We start from the raw sequence: 20,499 nt of genomic DNA, 5'->3' as shown, positions 1-20,499 counted from the left end.
AAGTCACGTACAGAGAAGCCTCCTCCACATCATGCAATCGCATAATATACGTAGATGTAAAACTAATGAAATTGGATTAGTTACCTAAACTATTCCTCAGTGGTGACATTGTAAACTTATTGCAATGTATAAAGAAATCAGAAACCACGCAAACTTTCACTAGAAAAGATTAAAGAAGTGTCAGAAACAGCAGTTCACAGAAAACCCACATTCAAGCTTTAGAAACTCAGAAAGGTTTTTGAATCGCAATATTCTCAATAATTGAGACTTCTAAGAAGACATTTAACAAGTCGAATTTGTGCAGACTGCATGAAAGGACACTAGAAGAGGAAACTTCAATAACTGTTCCTATAACACCTATTCACCTTTAGGTCGCTTATAACAAGGAGGTGGGATCCCAACACCTATAATGTAGGTATCACAGGTGGGCGTTTCAGGTGATTTACTTTATTGACTACACGATTTAAATTATTCAGGGTGGGTCAAAAATCGAACAAACAATTTTGTTTTTCCAATAAATTATCAATGACAGTGAATAAATTTGTGATAATTTCCTCTCTCCAGCGCAAGGGGGGGGGGGAGTTTTTGGGCTCTAAAAGAGATGATCAATAACTGAAGCAGTTCAATAGGGCCGGCCTCTATCAATCTGTCAACAAATACCCACTCTGATATTGTTCTCATTTTGTTCAAAATCATCTTATGACAATGTGAAATGTGCTGCAAAAAAAAGGGTATTCAAGATCTCAATCCGTTGGTGCTTTAGTTTAAACAGTCATAACATGATACGGGTAGTATCGGTAAAAGTTGATAGATATTAACGCATTTATTTTTGGCCCACCCTTTATTACTGGTCGATCTGCTTATCTAAGGTGAATCCATCGACCGATCTCTCGATATTGGGAATTTGGGACCACGTGTGTGCTTTACCGATTTTCTACAAAACTGGGCGGACAGGTTCGATTTGTTTTGTTGGGTCCGAAAAAAATAGGAGTTTTTTTTAGGTGCAGTTATAAAAAAGGAAAATACTTCAAGATGGCGAAAATGTTAGCTGTAAGAGCTCTCTCTCTCTCTCTCTCTAAATACAATCATTGATGTTTGATGACTATTAGCAGACATCCTATCAGGCATATATGTAACTATCATTTTCCAATAAAGAGATCTCAAGCTGTGTTCAGACAATATTAAAGTACTCCTGATAACAAGTGATGGTGCCTCTTTATTTCTTTTTACCCAAGTATACCTAATTCACCTAATTGTTCAGGTTGGGTTGGTAATTGCGTGAGTGGACTCCATTGGTCATAAGAGCCAGGTAATGTCGTGTATTAGGAGATTAGAAGCGTGCAAAATTTCTGACATCAAGGTTACGGATATTCCATTCGAGGTAAAAATTTACGGCGAGTTTTCACATTTCGTGCTTCTCGGTTCCTGTTGATCAACTGACCAGTGGGGGACACCGAAAAAATCCAGGACACCGAAATTTATGAGCCCCCCGCCCCATCCCCAAAAATGTAACGTCAATGCGCTTCCTACTCGTCATTTCTTAATTCGAGCCCATCATTTTCGTAGAAGCTTAACCTTTAGGGTTGTTTGCCCCTACACCTAAGCCTTGGAGGGGGCTTTTTGTGTACCTATACTACTTATGGAGTCAATCATTTTAATCCATGCTCAGAAAAGGAAGTGCAGAGTCTGTGGAATGGAGCCCTCAATTTTTACTCCACGCTTTTCAATGGTACGTACATTACACATATGGTACTCACGGACATTTTTTCCACGCTTTTCAATGGTACGTACATTACACATTTGGTACTCACGGACATTTTTGTAAGTCCATTAGATGACAAGACAAAATTCAATTTCATAATGAAGATCCCCTAAAATCCGCCACGACTTTGAATTAACCCTTGATCTCTTAAAAATTACAAAAATTAAACCAATTTTTTAATGCTGATGTTTTTAATGACTCGGACATGGAACTAAAAATCTAAAATTGCTAAAATTCAATTTAATCAAGCTGGGTGGGTGAGAGACAAAGAGAGGCAGAGGGAGAAGAGAGAACATAGAAAATATTAATGGTAATAATAGTAATATTTGTGTTTCATTTATTTTTAAAATTTTACATAACTATTCGTAGGTATTATAGGTATGCTTAATCTGCACTTTTTTTTTTACCAAGTCTTGGGTTCAAATACCTAACTTTCGGATACAACTAAAATCTATACGAGATGCAATATTGCATACCAAACCATGTGTAGTACTCAAGTGTGTTACAGGTGAGATGATCAATATGTTACATAACTCATAACACAACATGTATGCCCAACACATGTATCTACATAACATGTTACACCTAATTATGAAACTTTCTCAGAGGTTAGATAAATTCAAAGTTGTTTGAATCTTTCAACTCTGTAATATCCTAACTGATATTCAAAACGATGAACTTTCAGAGAGTTGTTAAGATTTAGTATGAAATGAATAAACAAGCTTTTGCTTTTAAACCAAGTAAAGTGTGTTGAGCAAACCTGAAGGTAGGTAAGTTTTGAGAAAATTACCTTGTTTTTCATTTAACTTGAGCTACATATCTACTTACGTATTTAGATAATAAACATACTTAATTGTATTGAAGATGAGTTCAATTTTTTTAGGTGTGAGCAAAGTTGCACATAAATGCCTATTACTCGACATATTGGTCAAATTCCAAATGACTTCGACACTACTTAATTTGATAAATTCATGCATATTATTCATTTATTCATTGAATAAGAATAAGGTGTCGCAAAATGCATGTAGGTAAATTGAAAAAGTATGCAGATTGGACAGGACAGACCTGTCTTATTGATTTCACAAATCCAGTAGGTGTCTTGGGAGAAGTAAATGATAATGAAACTGAGTAGTGTGAGTAGTTAGACAAGTCAGTCCTAGTTGGTATGAAACTATGAAATATCGGCAATAGATAACACTGAGAATATAGCAATAGAGCCAACTAGATATGATAGCTGAAAAATCTCCATGCATAAATTTCTGGCAAAAGGAGGAAAATTCTGGCAAACAAATACACCAATATCTGCCAAGAGAAGGAAAATTCCAACAAACAAACGAACGAACCAATCTGGCTAGGTCGATAAACAGGAGGAGTAAACGTTTGGACTTTGGAGGTACCGTTAAATTCCGACCGGGTTAGTATGTCGAGTTCCTGGATCGTAAAACAAAACAGTTGTAAGCTCGAATATTTGGTGAGGTTTAATATTTGGTTTAATATTTAATAGCATGTCGTAAAAATGTTGAAAAAATTGATAAAAAAAACACAAAGCCCACATCCTCGTGAGGACAAAGGAAGAAGAGACTGTTAATGTTGGTCACAATGGCAAATTCCTAACTTTATTGCTGGAAGCTTGGATTTTATTCGATTGGCATCTCGAGAAGACTCACTTTGACAAAGAGGATAATAATAGTTTGTGTCGAGTTCCTCTATGGAGATATTGAGATTACTGAGCCTTATGCTACGAGTGAACCAACATTGGTCGAATGGTCCTATAAAAGTTTAATCTAACCTGACACCATACATGACCTTTTACACAGGAAAGTCCTAAATAAAGTAGTACATGTAAGAAGCAAATGTAGGCTAGGAATTGGCGAATGGGCTAATAGAAAATGGATATTATTAGTGGACTGGAGAGTTGAAAAGAAAAGAAAAAAGAACTGTGCTCAATTTTTACTTTCCTTCTCCTATAGGATAAGAAAGTAATGTACGGTAAAATTTTCGCTGGTCAGTTTTCTGAGAGTGAAAATTTCAAGTCCTTTCTTTTGAATCGCACCTAAACCTCATTTTCTGATAAGAATAATATTTCCATATTATGGAAACCTGCTACTGTAGTACCCATTAACTACAGCCATGTGTTTTTTCGAAGAATAGGTATCCCTCAGCCTTTTCAAAAGTGAGAAATAAGAGGATAAATAAATTATCCAAGAACGATTTCAGTTTGACAATCAAAATGAAATACCATCGAATACGTAAAAGACGTAAAAGTACTCAGAGATCTACAAAGTCACGTACAGAGAAGTCTCCTCCACATCATGCAATCGCATAATATACGTAGATGTAAAACTAATGAAATTGGATTAGATTAGTTACCTAAACTATTCCTCAGTGGTGACATTGTAAACTTATTGCAATGTGTAAAGAAATCAGAAACCACGCAAACTTTCACTAGAAAAGATTAAAAAAGTGTCAGAAACAGCAGTTCACTGAAAACCCACATTGAAGCTTTAGAAACTCAGAAAGGTGGATTAATCAGAAATTTTTGCGGGCAACTTGGATGAGGTAGTACTTGAGATGGGTCATATGGGTGACATCACACCTCTGGGTTTGGATAATAAGATGAGCAGCCCTCCCACATGAGTTCATAGACGAAAGAAAGGTGATATGCAATCTGAAGAAAGAGGTGTTTGCAACCCTACACTACCACCTACATCCCTCATCTAATAATGAGCACCCTGCAACAATAGTCACAGACATGGATATCCTAGAAATGGAGATATAAATCAATCACCCCACCCTCCCGCCGTGGCACACAACAGCAGGGATGCAAATGGAGGCAGTGGTGTCAAATTTATGTTGTGACTGCCATTAGCTAGGGTGGTAAAGTAGGGTTAGACAGAGAGCTGCGGGGTTAATCCAGGTAATTAAAAAGATAAAATCCAGTGATAAAGCATAAAAGATTAGATTAATATAAAAAGAATAAAGGATGAAACGAAGACTTTATTATTAGAGACAGGGCTCTCAGCGAGTTAACTTTTGGGAAAAAGACCCTGAAGTTTTTGATCAGTATGATTGATAAATGATCAAAGAAGAAGAAAGAAGTTGTTACAAAGAATTTGTTACCAATAAATATTGGGTCAGGTCGAATTCCCCAAAACAACATTGCGAAATCAAACCAGTCTGACAACACACCAATCTGTTTCACCTTTGACCGTGGACTTGATAAGAGCAACAAATAACCCTCACGCTAAAACAATGCTAAAATGGGGTAATGCCGAAATAGCACTGAGGACCGTCAATCACAAACAGTGATACGATGGACTTTGACAATAACAACAAAAATTCAAAGGTAGGAGGTAGGTAATACCACCCGTAGTTGGGTATCTTCAGCTTCTTATGAGGTATCTTCCTATGAAACCGTTCACATATAGTAAAACCTTTGGAATCTTTGAATGACACATTGACACCCGCATAAATCACAGATAACGAAAGATCTTAAGAGATTTATGGCCACTTAGGTATCTTTGTTTGAAACGAGATAATTTCTAATACATGTCTCTAAGATAAAAGACATTAACTATAAGGTGATACAATTTATGAACGCCAAAAATACACGAAAGTAACGTTATAGACGAAAGTAACGTAGATGATGTAATAGTAATACGGTGAAAAGTTGCTTACCTCCTTATGCGAAATTTATTTCCACTTCCGAAAACCATTTTATAAGTATTCCAAAGGAAGCTGACAGCAATTTCCAAAAGGTTAATAATCCATTCACACTATAAACAACACCACAAATTAATTGAGAAAATCTTCAAAAGTAACGTAGATGATGTAATAGTAATACGGTGAAAAGTTGCTTACCTCCTTATGCGAAATTTATTTCCACTTCCGAAAACCATTTTGTAAGTATTCCAAAGGAAGCTGACAGCAATTTCCAAAAGGTTAATAATCCATTCACACTAAACAACACCACAAATTAATTAAGAAAAATCTTCTAAAGATTTCTATACAAATGAACGAACAAACCGTAAAAATTTAAAGAATAAAATAATGTAACAACAAATTCATTTTATCTAGTAAATATTTGGATAATAAACGAAATTAATGAAACTAAATCAAATTAAATTTAAGTAATTTGGGGATCGAAAATAATAATAAAGTCACATAGTTCACAAAAGATAAAGCTGACAAAGAAAAAATAATGACAAAAATATGAAATTCAGTTTAAAACTATCTTTTTCATATATTTTATCAAAATTTTCCAGAGTGTTCCAAGGTACATTAGGTCATGTTCCAAGGTACGTTATGATCATGTACCTTGGAACAAAAAAATAGTTTAAGGAAAATTATTTTCCTAGAAAAACTATATAAATATTTCACATGAAAGTACAATAAACGGTTAGGTAACTCACGAATTCAGATTTTTAGCTCAAAAAGTCTCTGCTAATAATTAAAGAAAAAAATTGAAAAATAAAAGTGTGAAAAGTGTGCCAAGGTACAGCAAGCTACCCCTGGCTTTCTCCTATCCTGTCTTCCTCTCTTCGATTTCGGGACGATAAGCGTTGCGTTGTTACTATTCCCTCTATCAAAACTTTTTTTCCTATAACTAAGTAGGTACGTAACCAAAAGTCTATCTTTTACTGTGTTGTTTTGTACAAAGCTGTACTTGAGATCAATGTGATTTCTCAATTTCTTTAGCCTTAAGATACCACAAATGGTATCTTACTGGCTAAAGAAATTGAGAAATCACATCCCTCTTTTAATTTCCAGATCAATTCCAAAGGATGAGCTCGACATGGACCTGAATGAAGAGAGGCATTACATGTCCACACTGCAGACTCTGATGAGATTGTACAATAAGAAGAAGAGAAGACTCCAAATTATTCGTGATGCTTAGGCAGACACTTGATAAAACGGAACTTGATTTTCCAAAATTCCTCAAATTTCTTTTGTTTCAATTATTCGTGATGCTTAGGCAGACACTTGATAAAACGGAACTTGATTTTCCAAAATTCCTCAAATTTCTTTTGTTTCAATTGTTTTCAAGGAGCCTGAATAAAATTGTGAATTTTTCGAAATAAAAATATGCCAAATTATTTAATTTTAACGAAAACTATGTACTATTTTATTAATATTACAAAACTTAAACATCATGGAACTAAGTGACAAGATAAACAAAAAAATGTATAAAATCAAATGAAATAAAACAAAATAAATAAATACAAGCTCAAAAAGTCTCTGCTAATAATTAAAGAAAAAAATTGAAAAATAAAAGTGTGAAAAGTGTGCCAAGGTACAGCAAGCTACCCTACTCCTCCCACCATAAAAGCAGTACTCGCTAACATTCTGGGACTTTCATAACATACTGGAACAGCAAGTACCAGTAAGTAAAATAACTCGGTACCTACCTGGGTAGGAACATAACTATGTATATGAAGTAAACAAGAAAAACGGTAAAAACCAAGCCAATGTGCTCATAAAACCGACGGGAATGACAAAATAATATGAAAATACCTACATTCGGGCAGATGATGTACCTGATAACGAAAACCAACGGGTAGGCATACAGTAGTTCAAGTTTTTATATTATTACCTAGAATCTGAGAAAATGTAAAGAAAGAAGAGGGGCATCGGCTACATTCGGGCAGATGATGTACCTGATAACGAAAACCAACGGGTAGGCATACAGTAGTTCAAGTTTTTATATTATTACCTAGAATCTAAGAAAATGTAGAGAGAGAAGAGGGGCATCGGATATGATTATATGAAAGACCACGTCAATTTGAGCAAATAATTTTCATGGAAATGGATTTAATTGAGCTCCTAGAAACTCTAGAAGTACCCATTTCCCAGATAACTGACGCATTTAATGAAAGAAAATACCAAGATGTAATCATTTCAACGAAATTGTTTCTACCCACACATCTTCGTCACAGACAATAACCTCAAAAACTTAGAGAAGTAGAGAGGACGTTGAAAGATTAAGATAAAACTTGGACGATTATTCAATGAGACAGATCTGTCGACCTGAGTCTTTATTGTGAAATTACCCGACCAGAAAAACGCTGAAACGTTGGAATTCGTGATGATAATTCAAGAGCAGTTATTAAATCTACAGTTATGGTCACATAATTGACGCAAAGACCACCGGAGGAAAATAACTCTTCGATTGTGTTCTTTGCAGGAATTAACAAAGATGTCAAGGAACCAAATCCACGTAAACTCCTCGTAGGAAGTGACAAATTTCAGACCACTCAGTCCATATTATCAGCCCAGTATCTGTATATGGGCGACTTAACATGAATTAGGAACCGCAAGGAGAAAAATTGACCATAACGGAGAACGAAAAATAATTATTATTAAAGAATGAGAAGATAAGCAAGTGGGATAAAATGGTACTCTTCAAACGTTCCCTGATGAATCTGAAATCTTCTTAACGAGCAAACAAAGAGAAGTTCGGTCAAGACGAAGCCCCGAAGGTGAAACTCCATCCAAGACAAGAATTAGGTGAAGAGGTTTCATCAAGGATATGGAACAGTTAAAGATACTTATACCAGACAGGAGATCTGCTCCAAGTGCAGCGAACAATGTCTTCAAGAAGAGGATCCAGTTAGAAAACGATAAACTTCAAAACAAAATAACAATACTCCTAAACTTTACAGTCGATTTAGAACAATTAAATCATCAAATAAATAAGAAAAGAATGAAAGAAAGGATATGCTATCTCTGTTATATCATGTTCAATACAGCTCATATCTATGGTGAATTTCACAAACAATGCAAATATACCATTGCCAATTTCAACTCTACTTCTCCACAACTAACTAAATTTGGAGAAGGTGTGGTTAAGTGGAAGTTTAGGGGAAAAGTATAGAAGGGCCGAAAACAGGACTTTCTGGTTTCTGGTAGTTAAGACGTTCACATAGCTTTAAACTTTAAAGGACATACTGGTTTGATCCGATATCAAATAAATTTACACATTTTCCCAACAGCTTTAAAAAAAACTATTTATCAGCTCACTTCTATTGATGTTGATGCAAAAGATCAGTGATAGTATGGAATTACTTTCATTACGCAAATACATAGCTAGGTTCCTCGGTTTTCCCTACACTAATTAATTGCGAAATCCATAACCAATCAGTTATTTCAGATGCTGATGGATTGTCTACGAATTGATTACTTAATAGCTATAGCAGTTTTCTTCAGGGAGCCTCCCCAACGATCCTTACGCAATAACGAAATTATGAAATAATTAACACGTTCAAAAACAACGTACGACCACTTAATTTCTGCCAATTAAGCAATTAAAAGTGAGTGCCTTACAGTCATAGCCAATGGTGTATTTGAATGACTGCTTTTTTCAAGTAGGTATATTTTTTTCCTCTCCATTTCCTATATTATTAGCGGCACGTAGCAAATTGTAAGGAATGGAAAAAATGCTGTTTTTTGCTGGGATTTTTTTTCATCTCCATTTTCTCGATTTGTTTCGTTTGCTGTGATTTGCTTATTGAATGTTGATTTCACAAACGACTATGTATCTCTTTATTTAATCTAATTAAAGAGCTAAGAGAAACAGGTGTCCAATTAGGCTATACAGTGGTTCTTTGGTGTTTTATTTTGGTACATGACATTTACATAACCAATAAGGACTGTAGTTGAAATCTTCATTTGGGAGCTATCTATTTCCTGAGAGGTACACTGGTAGCAAGCAAAATCAGCACAAGACCTAATGAAGCAATGAGTAGTCTCCATGTCTTTCCCTCCTAATTTGAAAGGACTGTTGGTGGGTTTTTTTTTTTTTTTTTTTTTTTTTTTTTGAAGTTAGATACCTAGTTCTCCTTTATCCTTGCTAGATTTCTTGTCAGTGAAAAAATTCTCGTCAGTGTCTACCAATAATAATTAATTCTGTGGTATCCGATTACTAATTTATGTTTGATTTTCTTCCAATCATCTTCGAATCAAGTTTGACGTTAACTACTACATAATTTACAGCAGGAAGAATTCGGAAACATAGAAATTAACAAGAATGCTCGAAACTAGAAATTCGTTAAGTGCCTCTAAGCTAGAGTTTTTTTTATTGGTTTAGCCTAAAAAAAGTTTTGTAGATTTTAAACAAAACGGTATACGATCAGTTTTATTCACATTACTTTCCGTGTCCGGTTAAAAACAGTGTTTCCACATTCTTGTAAATATTGTTAGTTCTTCTTCCTTCTTCTGTTGTTATTATAATTTGGTAGAATGTGTCCTCTCGATGTCACCCATAGGTTAGGAGGAGGTCACCCATAGGTTAATATGAGGTCAATCCATTATACACATGGGTACATTTTATGCAAACTTCGAGAATCCTTTCAAAAAACATAAAGAACCGGAAAAGAAACGGAACAAGTTGAAGCTTTTCAATTAATTCTTTTATCTCCTAAATTCGACTTTTAACAAAAATAAAGATTACTATTCGAGAAGATGCCATAAAAAGGAACCATTTTATCGATTATGTATTAGAATTTTAGAAAGGTTAGTAGACGTCTACCAAAAATGGAAAACCGCGAGTTCAAACCAAGCTGGAGGGCTTTGAGGATATACTCGTAGATTCCAAAAACCATTTCCAATACACCCTAGACCCAAGAGAAGGAAATCAGGAAATAAATATGTAATAATGGAAAAATAGTGTTATACGAAACATGCTTTGAAGACAATGTTCAAAATCAATTTTCTTCTATTTGAAGTAACACAAACAGTAAAAATATTCCAAGTACCTCTACCTAAATAGTACGTTTTGTACAGCGTAAGATAGGACAGTTTCAAGATAACGAAAGCAATTAAAGTAATAAAACATGAGGAAAAACGAGAAAGATAGTACCATTTTTATTACTCAAGTAAAATTCCGAGGGAAATATGACGCACGAGGACTACAAATTAACATTTTTGCTATCAGAATAATAATAGCATACCCACCTAAACCTTCTGCCAATTAAGCAATTAAAAGTGAGTGCCTTACAGTCATAGCCAATGGTGTATTTGAATGACTGCTTTTTTCAAGTAGGTATATTGTATATTTTTTTCCTCTCCATTTCCTACATATATTATTAGTGGCGCGTAGCAAATTGTAAGGAATGAAAAAAATGCTGTTTTTTGCTCCGAGATTTTTTTCTCCATTTTCACGATTTGTTTCGTTTGCTGTGATTAGCTTACTGAATGTTGATTTCACAAACGACTATGTATCTCTTTATTTAATCTAATTAAAGAGGTAAAATAACCAGGAGTCCAATTAGGCTACAGTGGTTCTTTGGTGTTTTATTTTCGTACATGACATTTACATAACCAATAAGGAAGGACTGTAGTTGAAATCCTCATTTGGAAGCTATTCATTTTCTGTTGTTTCTAACTCTCCTTTTCCCAAGAATTTCCAGGAAAGTGTCTACAGAAAAACTGACAAAAGGCAATTCAAGTTTCGAATCACTGGAAGCACAGAATCGAAAGGTGTGATGTGGCGGACACGTAAAGTAAGTGGGAATATCAGACTCTAACCTACTCAGAGGCACAATGGTTGTTAACTTTCCAGACACTGCTAACAAACAAAATCAGCAAAAGTAATGAAGCAATGAGTAGTCTCCATGTCTTTCCCTCCTAATTTGAATGAGATAACTGTTGTGTGTTTCGTTACTTGTATTTCATGCACAATTTTCCATATTCCATACACAACGCCGGATACCATCTCTGTTTCTTTATTGGTGTCATCATTTATACAGGATGGTTCAGCATGGTTCAGTTTAACCAAAGAATCCCCCTAGTGTCCGTATGTAAAATAATAATCAAATCCTTTCTTGCCTATTCTTGAGAGTTCATTGCAACGGTCAACAATTAGACTTACTTTATTAATTAATTAGACTTACTTTATCATGGGCTAATAGTCTAATCAAATCCTTTGTCATCTTGCTTTTCTAAATTTTACGTTTAACCTAAGCGCTAATAAAAGTGATGCCATGACCTTTGTCTTGTGCACTAAGTTCACACATGGGATATGGGGGAGTAGGAAATTTTCTGACTGGTAATTTCTAGCAGGTCCGAGTACCAAGTAAGTACTAAGTATTAGACATTTGTCTACCATTTTTTTTTTTTTTTTTTATATCATTTTACAACTTTGGTCCGAAAAATCCTGTTAGATAAAAATATTTTCAAGCCACGATTGAAAAGGTTTTCTCCCTTGTAATAGAATCATGCGGACCCCCCTGTATAATACTGTATATTCTTCAAGATCGTTTTGTATTCTTCGCGAATATGGTCCAAGTAGTGCGCTATCCGCTATGAAAAGTTCAAAGCTCTGGAATTATTGCAACTCGTTAAGTATGAGATGGTTAGACAATGCTGAAGACGAATTAGAATTCAGTAAACTTACCGAAAGCCACAGGGAAACTGCTACCGTACTTTGTGATGAGTTAAGTAAATGATTGTAAATAAGCAGAAGTTCACTTACCTGAAACAAATGAGAATAAAGTTACAATATTAAATCAGAGGGACACAGAGTATTAGAGGTGAAGAGAACACAAATATGACTTTACAAGTAGGGCCAAAAGACAAGAGTCTGTCAGCCTTAAAAGCCCGAAAAGAGATAGCAAAAGAGCTGATATTTTCGTCAACAATACTCACCATTCCCAGGACTTTTATAAGAGAGAATTTAATGCAAAGTTCATTTCAAGATTATTAGATAATACAAAAATTATCTGATCTCCATCTACAACTTTAACAATGCGACAAAACCGCCAACAGGATAAAGTGACAAATACATGAAGCACGATCATAATATTGTTTTTTTCCCATGTTCAGATGGGGTCGGCGTTTGTCGTCGGCCTCTCAATCAGCTTTAGAGTGATCGCTTTGAGGCCAACTAAACAAAATTTTCCGAGTGGGATGCCCTTCGCACTCAACCTTCGCTATTGATATAGCGTGAGGAAATTTGGGCTAGTCTTCTCCCTGTTTATAGTCCCCTAGCTAGACGCTGATCTACTCTCTGTTTATAGTCCCTCAGCCAGACTACACATACCTAGTGATATTGGAAAATATTGAAGTAGCAATAAAGAATCTTAGTACGGTGAATAAAGACAATAATATAAGTAGAGAGGAAATAAAAATACAAGCATCCACTATCCAATTCATATTCAAAACAGCAGAATCAGAAAATGGCGCACAAATCTCATTACAGACTGCATTGTAAGAGAAATAAAACATACACAAAAACAATGAACAACGAGTTCACATCGCATGGCATTAAAAACCTAGGAAAGAAAGTGAAAGAAAAGAACTTTGCAAATACAATGATAATAATTATAGGTAACTAAGAACTCACAAATGAACCGTAAATACTTTGGAGCCGGACGATAGAAAACATCTATTTGCACTTCATAATGGTTCATGTAGTTCATGTCTATGTAAATTCTATCTATATATTTAATGGCATGTGTATTCCTACATAACAAGTGACCAGCAACAAGAGATCAAAGGTTGAAATGTATACCAAGCTCAGGTAGTTAGAGTTCTGGGCAGGTATAGGAAACTAGTTACCCGGAGTAAGTGCACAAGATGACCTTGCCTCTGTCCTTTGTCTAGAAATTCTAAGTAAATAGTTTCCTGGATGCTTTCTGTCGACGGACTGTCGGAGATTCACTGCTAGTCCAATCGGGCAAGCCACCTCCTGCTATTTCGCTAGGGTATTTACTATATCTCTTCAATTATTGTCTTTACGAGGCTACATCCTGAAATAGCCAGAAGCACGTGCTTTCAAAGATGGCATCCAAAAGGTCTCCTTGTTTTCATTTCATTTTTCTAGGGTTTCAATGAGCCACTAAAAAACTACTTCTGTAATGATTCCTCAAAGTCGTTCGTTAATCGTAGAGGGAGTGAGTTCAATCCCTGTGAAGGTATTATATCTCTTCAATTATTGTCTTTACGAGGCTACATCCTGAAATAGCCAGAAGCACGTGCTTTCAAAGATGGCATCCAAAAGGTCTCCTAGTTTTCATTTCATTTTTCTAGGGTTTCAATGAGCCACTAAAAAACGACTTCTGTAATGATTCCTCATAGTCGTTCGTTAATCGTAGAGGGAGTGAGTTCAATCCCTGTGAAGGTATGAAATATTCTACTGCTACTAATCTAATCTTTGAGAATATTTGACCACATAGGTCTCTTTTTAACAGTGTTAGCTCTGTCATAGTTGCAGTATTCAAATTGAATTTCAACTTTCAACGCATAGAATCGAACTGCATCTCATCTGTAGATCAGCCGATATCAGAACAAGTGGAAGACCAGGCTGCAATTCAATTTACAACATGGTTTGTGGCTTGAGGAAATATTTTTATTATTTTCTTGTTTAATTAATTTTCGATTTATTGCTTACACATTCTTTCTTATAGTCTTCGTCTTTTCCAGCTAACATACGATACAAATGCAAGATTTTTACCAGGATAACATGGTACAACAGTCTATGATACAAGGTTATAAGGGCTAAAGTCCTATGATACAAGGTCCAGCGTAATAGGGCAATTTGGTCTGGAACGCTCTCGCCCAAATAATAATACACGTACCAGCTATTTATACAAATGAAACAATATCATCTAATGAACACAATGAATATAAAGGAAGCGTTGGAAGGAAACCAAGAACTGTATGAACAAGATTTAATAATACGTACGAAGCTAATGGAATTTAATACTAAGAACCAAGTCTCATATTACAGAAGAAGTATACAGTGAGAGATATCTCAATATTTGACATAATCAGGTAAAAGATCTGGATGTTCTACTTCAGCTTAATGAAATGATCAAAGATGGACTTGGTAAACAAATTGGAATAACTGTTCAAAAGTGTGAGCTGGAAATAGGTAATTAGGTAAGTACATACCTACCTATGTAAGTATATTTGTCCTATTGAAAGGCTAAATAAAATTGTCACTGTACTCGTAGATTTGTGGACATTTTCAAACATCAAAAAGTCCAATTATCTGTTAAAACTCATTAATTACAAGAAATGAGCATACCTAAATTAAACATGTTTTGGACGACAATGAAAACAACATCCGAAATAAGACCACCATACAAAACGACAACAAAGCAACAAATTTCACCTGACAATGATGTGGGACATGCAACGTTTCAGAATATAATGGCAAACATGTTCAATAAATGAATTAGACAAATGGCGCCATAGTATCAGAACCATACAGAGTAGGATATATCAGAACGATAGAAAACAGACTACGACTTACTCGTATGAGATCGTACAATCACCAAAACATTGTAGATAACAGACAACGATAAGTTAGTTATGTATGCAGCTGGTATATTTAGATAGAACCTTACCGATCTGGGCGATCTGGTTCAGAGACAACAGAAGGAAGTTTGAACATTGGAAGTTCACTGGATTTCTGAATCCTGGATGGATGAAGAGCTAACGCTTCTTTATGATTTAGATAGAACCTTACTGATCTGGTTATGATCAGGGTTGATAGGAATACGGTATGGTAAAAGAGGGTATGTAGTAATTGTAGTATGTATCTTCATTCTTTCCTAATAGTCTGTCTCAATAGTTCCCTCTACCTATTGATCAAGCACTGTATAGAACTTTAAATGTCCAATCCGTTCAAAAGAATCAAAAGTTATTGACGGCGTGAATGACCTACTGAAGAGCTAACGCTTCTTTATGATTTAGATAGAACCTTACTGATCTGGTTATGATCAGGGTTGATAGGAATACGGTATGGTAAAAGAAGGTATGTAGTATGTACCTTCGTTCTTTCCTAATAGTCTGTCTCAATAGTTCCCTCTACCTATTGATCAAGCACTGTATGGAGCTTTAAATGTCCAATCCGTTCAAAAGAATCAAAAGTTATTGACGGCGTGAATGACCTACTGTCGGAGCTTTATACTGGGTGGGCAACGAATGAGCTATCTAATGATTGTATTGTTAAATTGATAGTTGAAAAATACTTTATTTACAAACATATTATAAAGGGTTACAATCAATACAAAAGAGCGCCAAGGGGGGCCAATAGTCAGAACGTTATTGGCCAATAGTCAGAAGTTTATATTGAGTGGGCTATTAGTTCTATTACATTGGGGACATTAAAGTACAGGGAATACTTACATTTGATGCTGGGTCGGCGGGCATTGGGCAGGCAACGAAGGGGGTAGTCCGCTTGCAGTTTTCAAACTTCGCACCACGTCTGTGGGACATTTAGGAACTAGGGGCATGTTGTGGAACACCTGAAATAAATAAAATAATGTGATAATTAGATCGAGTTCAATGGAGGGATGTAATATGGTCGGCCCGGGACTCACACATGTTCCTAAGACGCCATCGCAGTGAGTGAGTGAGTCTGATATTATAGGAAATTTATATTTTCGCCCCAGGATAACATAATTATGCAGCACCAGATTAACCCCAGTCGTATTTTCCTCTCGGAAACCGAAATTTCCGGATTTCCCCTCTTCTGAAGCTCATTTCCATTCTTTAAAAGGGAGGGGGAAAAAAACGGGAATTAGTTTAACCACTAGGGTGGCGCATTTCCAACCATCGAAGATGAAGGGCAAGCCAGTGTATTCGTGATGACGGGTTAGGAAAAGCATCCACCTGTAAAGGACCCGGCCAAAACCAAAAATATGTCAGTCACAGCTAGTCAGTCCGTAGGAAAAAGAAGATTTGGATGTAAAATAAAACAGTACTTTGTCACTAGTCCACTCACCTTGGCACTTGTATAACTACTGGTCAGCTTTCCTCCGTTCTGGCTCGCAGCCTGGGGAGACCCAGAGCTAGGGAACCTCAGTGACTGCCTGTCCGGTTGGTGATGGGCAAACCCACCGCTGCCTCGGGCAATCTTAAGCTCGGAGCTTCTCACACTAGAGGAGCGAGTAAAATTCTCTTTCGCCTGCTTGTAGGAGGACCGCAGTTCGTTGATTTTGTTAATGGACTCCACGGAGTTTTCTTTCGGGGAGGTGGTGTGAGGATGCAGAGGGGTTTGGTGGGCGGAGATTTGGTTTTGAATGTTGGAGTTTCTCGCTTTGAGCGAGTTTTTCCGCTCTACTGGCACCTGGGGAAGGGAAGGGGAAGAAAATTAGAAATTTGGAGTCGGAAAGACTCCAAGGAACTTCCTAATGATTGTTTTGACATCGATTTCTAAAAGTTTTCTATGGTGCTTCTGAAGGTCGATACCAAATTTGTTTTTCTGAAGAATGTTCCTTTCGGAAATTTTGCAAGACCAGCCACTCACTATCAGATAGACCTGACAGGTACACCCGATCAGGTCCGGCTGTCAGGTCCACCTAATACCTGATGAGCACACAATTAGGTAGACCTTATCAGGTGTACTTGTTAGTGAGCGGCTGGCCTAACGTTGGGTCACCGATTAACGTTTACCTATCCTCCCTCTAGTTTACCTGAGGTCCCGGCTTGTTCACGCTCTTGACGGGCGGGGGCGACAACTTCTTGGTCCTGGGTTCGATGTAGTCGAGTGACTTGGATTCTAACTCGGGCAAGTAGCTGTGCGTCGGGAACGACTTGCGATCTTGGATCAACTTTTCGTCCAAATGAAGCGACAGGGCGTGGTGGGGGGACCGGTTTTCGCCGGGTGCCGAGATTCGGCCCCTCTCCCGCTCTGGCGACGATTTCTCGTTGATGTGACGCAGTTTGAAAACTTCCGGTCGATGACTGAAAAGGAACGAGATGAAAGGGGGATTAGTGTTTCTGGTCACTATTTACATACATATAACCTGCATGGCCAAATAATGTCTGTATATTGGACAATGGTCTCTAAATTCCATCGAGTTTTATGATCTATTCAAGCCGGATTGTTGAAGCTGACTTATAGTGATTCTATGTATTATTATCTCATTTTTATCTCGAATTTTAGATCAACGTGTTCTACAACCTTTCTGAAGCATACTCTACAACGTTAATGGTTGCTTTACCAGATCTTTAGACTCACCTGTTCTCAAACTGTCTATCAGGCAGGCGGGGCGGGCTCTGTTTGCCCCCCTCCTCAGGAGATCGATTTCTAGGGCTACTATCTTTCAGTCTTTCGGGTTGGGGGTGCCCCCAGGCCACCTCAGGCGGGGGAGGGGGCAACGGTTCATCCGGATCAAACACCTCATCTTCCGTCTGGTTAGGGGGTGGGGAGGGAGGGGGCAGCTCGGGGCTAGGGGGCCGTGGGGCAGAGTATCCGGAGCGGAGGTGGGGCTTCTTAGGGGGCCTTTCGGGGACCCAGTCGTCGTCGATGGAGATGGCGGGGCCCATGATGATGGGGCCTAGAACTGCGGTTGATAGGGAGCCACAGCTTGAACTGAGGGAGAGAGAACATATATAATTAATTCAAGGTAATATGAAAGGGAGGAAAGTTATCACAACAAATACATTCTAAGTACTTAATTTTGAAGATCATTATTCATATTCAACAATCACCGTTCAAACAAGCAACAACTTTTTATGAACGCCTGGTATTGAGATTAGGGTATGCAATGTGCTACACATCCAGTTCCTATCGCTTCTTTGCTAGTAAAAGTCAGTGACAACCGATTCGGTTAGTAAAACATAATTATATCCACTGGAACTGGACAGCACTACATACTGTACACAATTTTCTCAAGTTTACATTAAGGTCTTCCCAATGAACTAGGTTGAGTGTTCTTCCTTTAGGGACCTCATCTGCAAGAGGTTATCTAATCGCAAACAGAGGAGCAGACACAGCTGATAATCTTCCTCATAATAATGATATTATTCCTAATAATCATTTCTCTTTATCACTTCTTAGAAAAAATTCTGACGTCCTTTTTGTTATGCTAATTCGCAAGTGTGACTCAATGTGTGGAAATGTGAGACTGGAAAGTTTTTCCAGAACCAGTCAGACGGGGAATACCAAGAAATTTCCTTATCAGTCAGCTTATCAGTGTGTGGATTAATTAATTATTGGAATCAAATCTGCAATTCAATGCTATTGATTTGATTGAATATTTACGTAGTTAGGAACGCATATAATTTTGCATGAAAAAAAAAAACTTGTTTATGCATGCCCTACCTGCATATTGCAATTATTGTTATTAGAGGTTTTTTTTTGTTTGTTTTTTTTTTTTTTTTTTAATGGAAATTTACTATAGTGTGCTAATAATGCTGATATTAAATTTATTTATTTTTTCAATTTATGCTTCTTTATATTCCTCAACAAGGTGGGCGAGAGGAGACACTTTTCAGAGGCGTTTGCTGAGATATGTGTGTATATTTCCTAAGAGCACCAGGAAAATCATGATTATGATTATTATGATAATCACAAGATCAGCTCAATATTGGCACCTGCAAGAAGTTCTACATCTCATTATTCTCATTATCAAGTGTCCTTGGGTAGTTAGTTGCCCGATATAGTTGATGAGCTGTTCCTAAGCTAGAGAGCTGATATAAGTAGGTACGTAGAAGTACGTACATTCACGTGCAGACAGAATGATGGGGATAGATTTACTGTTGAACTTTATTGCTGTCGAAAGTCGAAATATTGACAGCATTTCCATTGAGAATATAACAACTACAACTACACGTGCAACTATGTACTTTGGGGCAGAATGACTTTGGTACTTTTTCAAAATTGAAAACATTTCAATTGAAAGTAGAGCCAGCGTGAGCTTCTAGCGGGGTATAGAAAGGAAAATGTTCGAAATATTTTCAAAACAAACAGAAGAAACTGTCAGAAATAAGGAATGGAAATTGGAAAATGCAAACTGAAAAGGTTGTCAATGGACATTTGGAAATGGAAACTGTCCTGATTGTTTCGCACTCAAGTGTAAGTAGGTACCTAATTACCTACATAGTTGACAAATATTGTTTATTCATCAGAGATACCGTCCTGCCTGCCAATAGACATACCTACCTATGTAAGTATATTTGTCCTATTGAAAGGCTAAATAAAATTGTCACTGTACTCGTAGATTTGTGGACATTTTCAAACGTCAAAAAGTCCAATTACCTGTTGAATTTATTTATTTTTTCAATTTATGCTTCTTTATATTCCTCAACAAGGTGGGCGAGAGGAGACACTTTTCAGAGGCGTTTGCTGAGATTTGTGTATTTATTTCCCAAGAGCACCAGGAAAATCATGATTATGATTGTCATAATAATCATAATCACAAGATCAGCTCAATATTGGCACCTGCAAGAAGTTCTACATCTCATTATCAAGTGTCCTTGGGTAGTTAGCTAGTTAGTTGCCTGATATAGTTGATGAGCTGTTCCTAAGCTAGAGAGCTGATATAAGTACGTAGAAGTACGTACATTCACGTGCAGAAAGATGGGGATAGATTTACTGTTGAACTTTATTGCTGTCGGAATATTGACAGCATTTCCATTGAGAATATAACAACTACAATTACACGTGCAACTATGTACTTTGGGGCAGAATGACTTTGGTACTTTTTCAAAATTGAAAACATTTCAATTGAAAGTAGAGCCAGCGTGAGCTTCTAGCGGGGTATAGAAAGGAAAATGTTCGAAATATTTTCAAAACAAACAGAAGAAACTGTCAGAAATAAGGAATGGAAATTGGAAAATGCAAACTGAAATGGTTGTCAATGGACATTTGGAAATGGAACCTGTCCTGATTGTTTTGCACTCGAGTGTAGGTACCTAATTACCTACATAGTTGACAAATATTGCTTATTCATCATAGATACCGTCCTGCCTGCCAATACCAATAGGTACCTCAGTTCAGCAAG

At 36.7% G+C, this 20,499-nt stretch overlaps 1 protein-coding gene and 1 long non-coding RNA gene across 2 annotated transcripts in view; one reads left to right on the top strand and one right to left on the bottom strand.

Annotated features, from left to right (window-relative positions):
* The first annotated feature begins 7,014 nt into the window (after window positions 1-7,014).
* On the top strand, window positions 7,015-9,003 carry LOC113466791. The gene is made up of 2 exons (XR_003391082.1): window positions 7,015-7,145; window positions 7,947-9,003. It is a non-coding gene; the product is annotated as an uncharacterized LOC113466791 (long non-coding RNA).
* Window positions 9,004-11,958: 2,955 nt separating this feature from the next.
* LOC103507673 (protein Shroom-like) overlaps window positions 11,959-20,499 on the bottom strand; it is a 73,160-nt gene continuing 64,619 nt past the window's right edge. Inside the window, exons 9-13 of the mRNA XM_026822483.1 lie at window positions 17,733-18,086; window positions 17,185-17,455; window positions 16,494-16,838; window positions 15,896-16,014; window positions 11,959-12,233 (exon numbers count right to left, since the gene is read on the bottom strand). Of these exons, the coding sequence (XP_026678284.1) occupies window positions 12,230-12,233; window positions 15,896-16,014; window positions 16,494-16,838; window positions 17,185-17,455; window positions 17,733-18,086 (1,093 nt within the window). The 3' untranslated portion in view covers window positions 11,959-12,229. The remainder of the gene's footprint in view (window positions 12,234-15,895; window positions 16,015-16,493; window positions 16,839-17,184; window positions 17,456-17,732; window positions 18,087-20,499) is intronic.

The sequence above is a fragment of the Diaphorina citri genome, unplaced genomic scaffold, assembly GCF_000475195.1.
Source record: "Diaphorina citri unplaced genomic scaffold, Diaci psyllid genome assembly version 1.1 scaffold334, whole genome shotgun sequence".
Taxonomy (NCBI): Eukaryota; Metazoa; Arthropoda; class Insecta; order Hemiptera; family Psyllidae; genus Diaphorina; species Diaphorina citri.
Note: the sequence above shows the minus strand (reverse complement) of the source record. Positions and strands in the feature narration are given on the sequence as shown.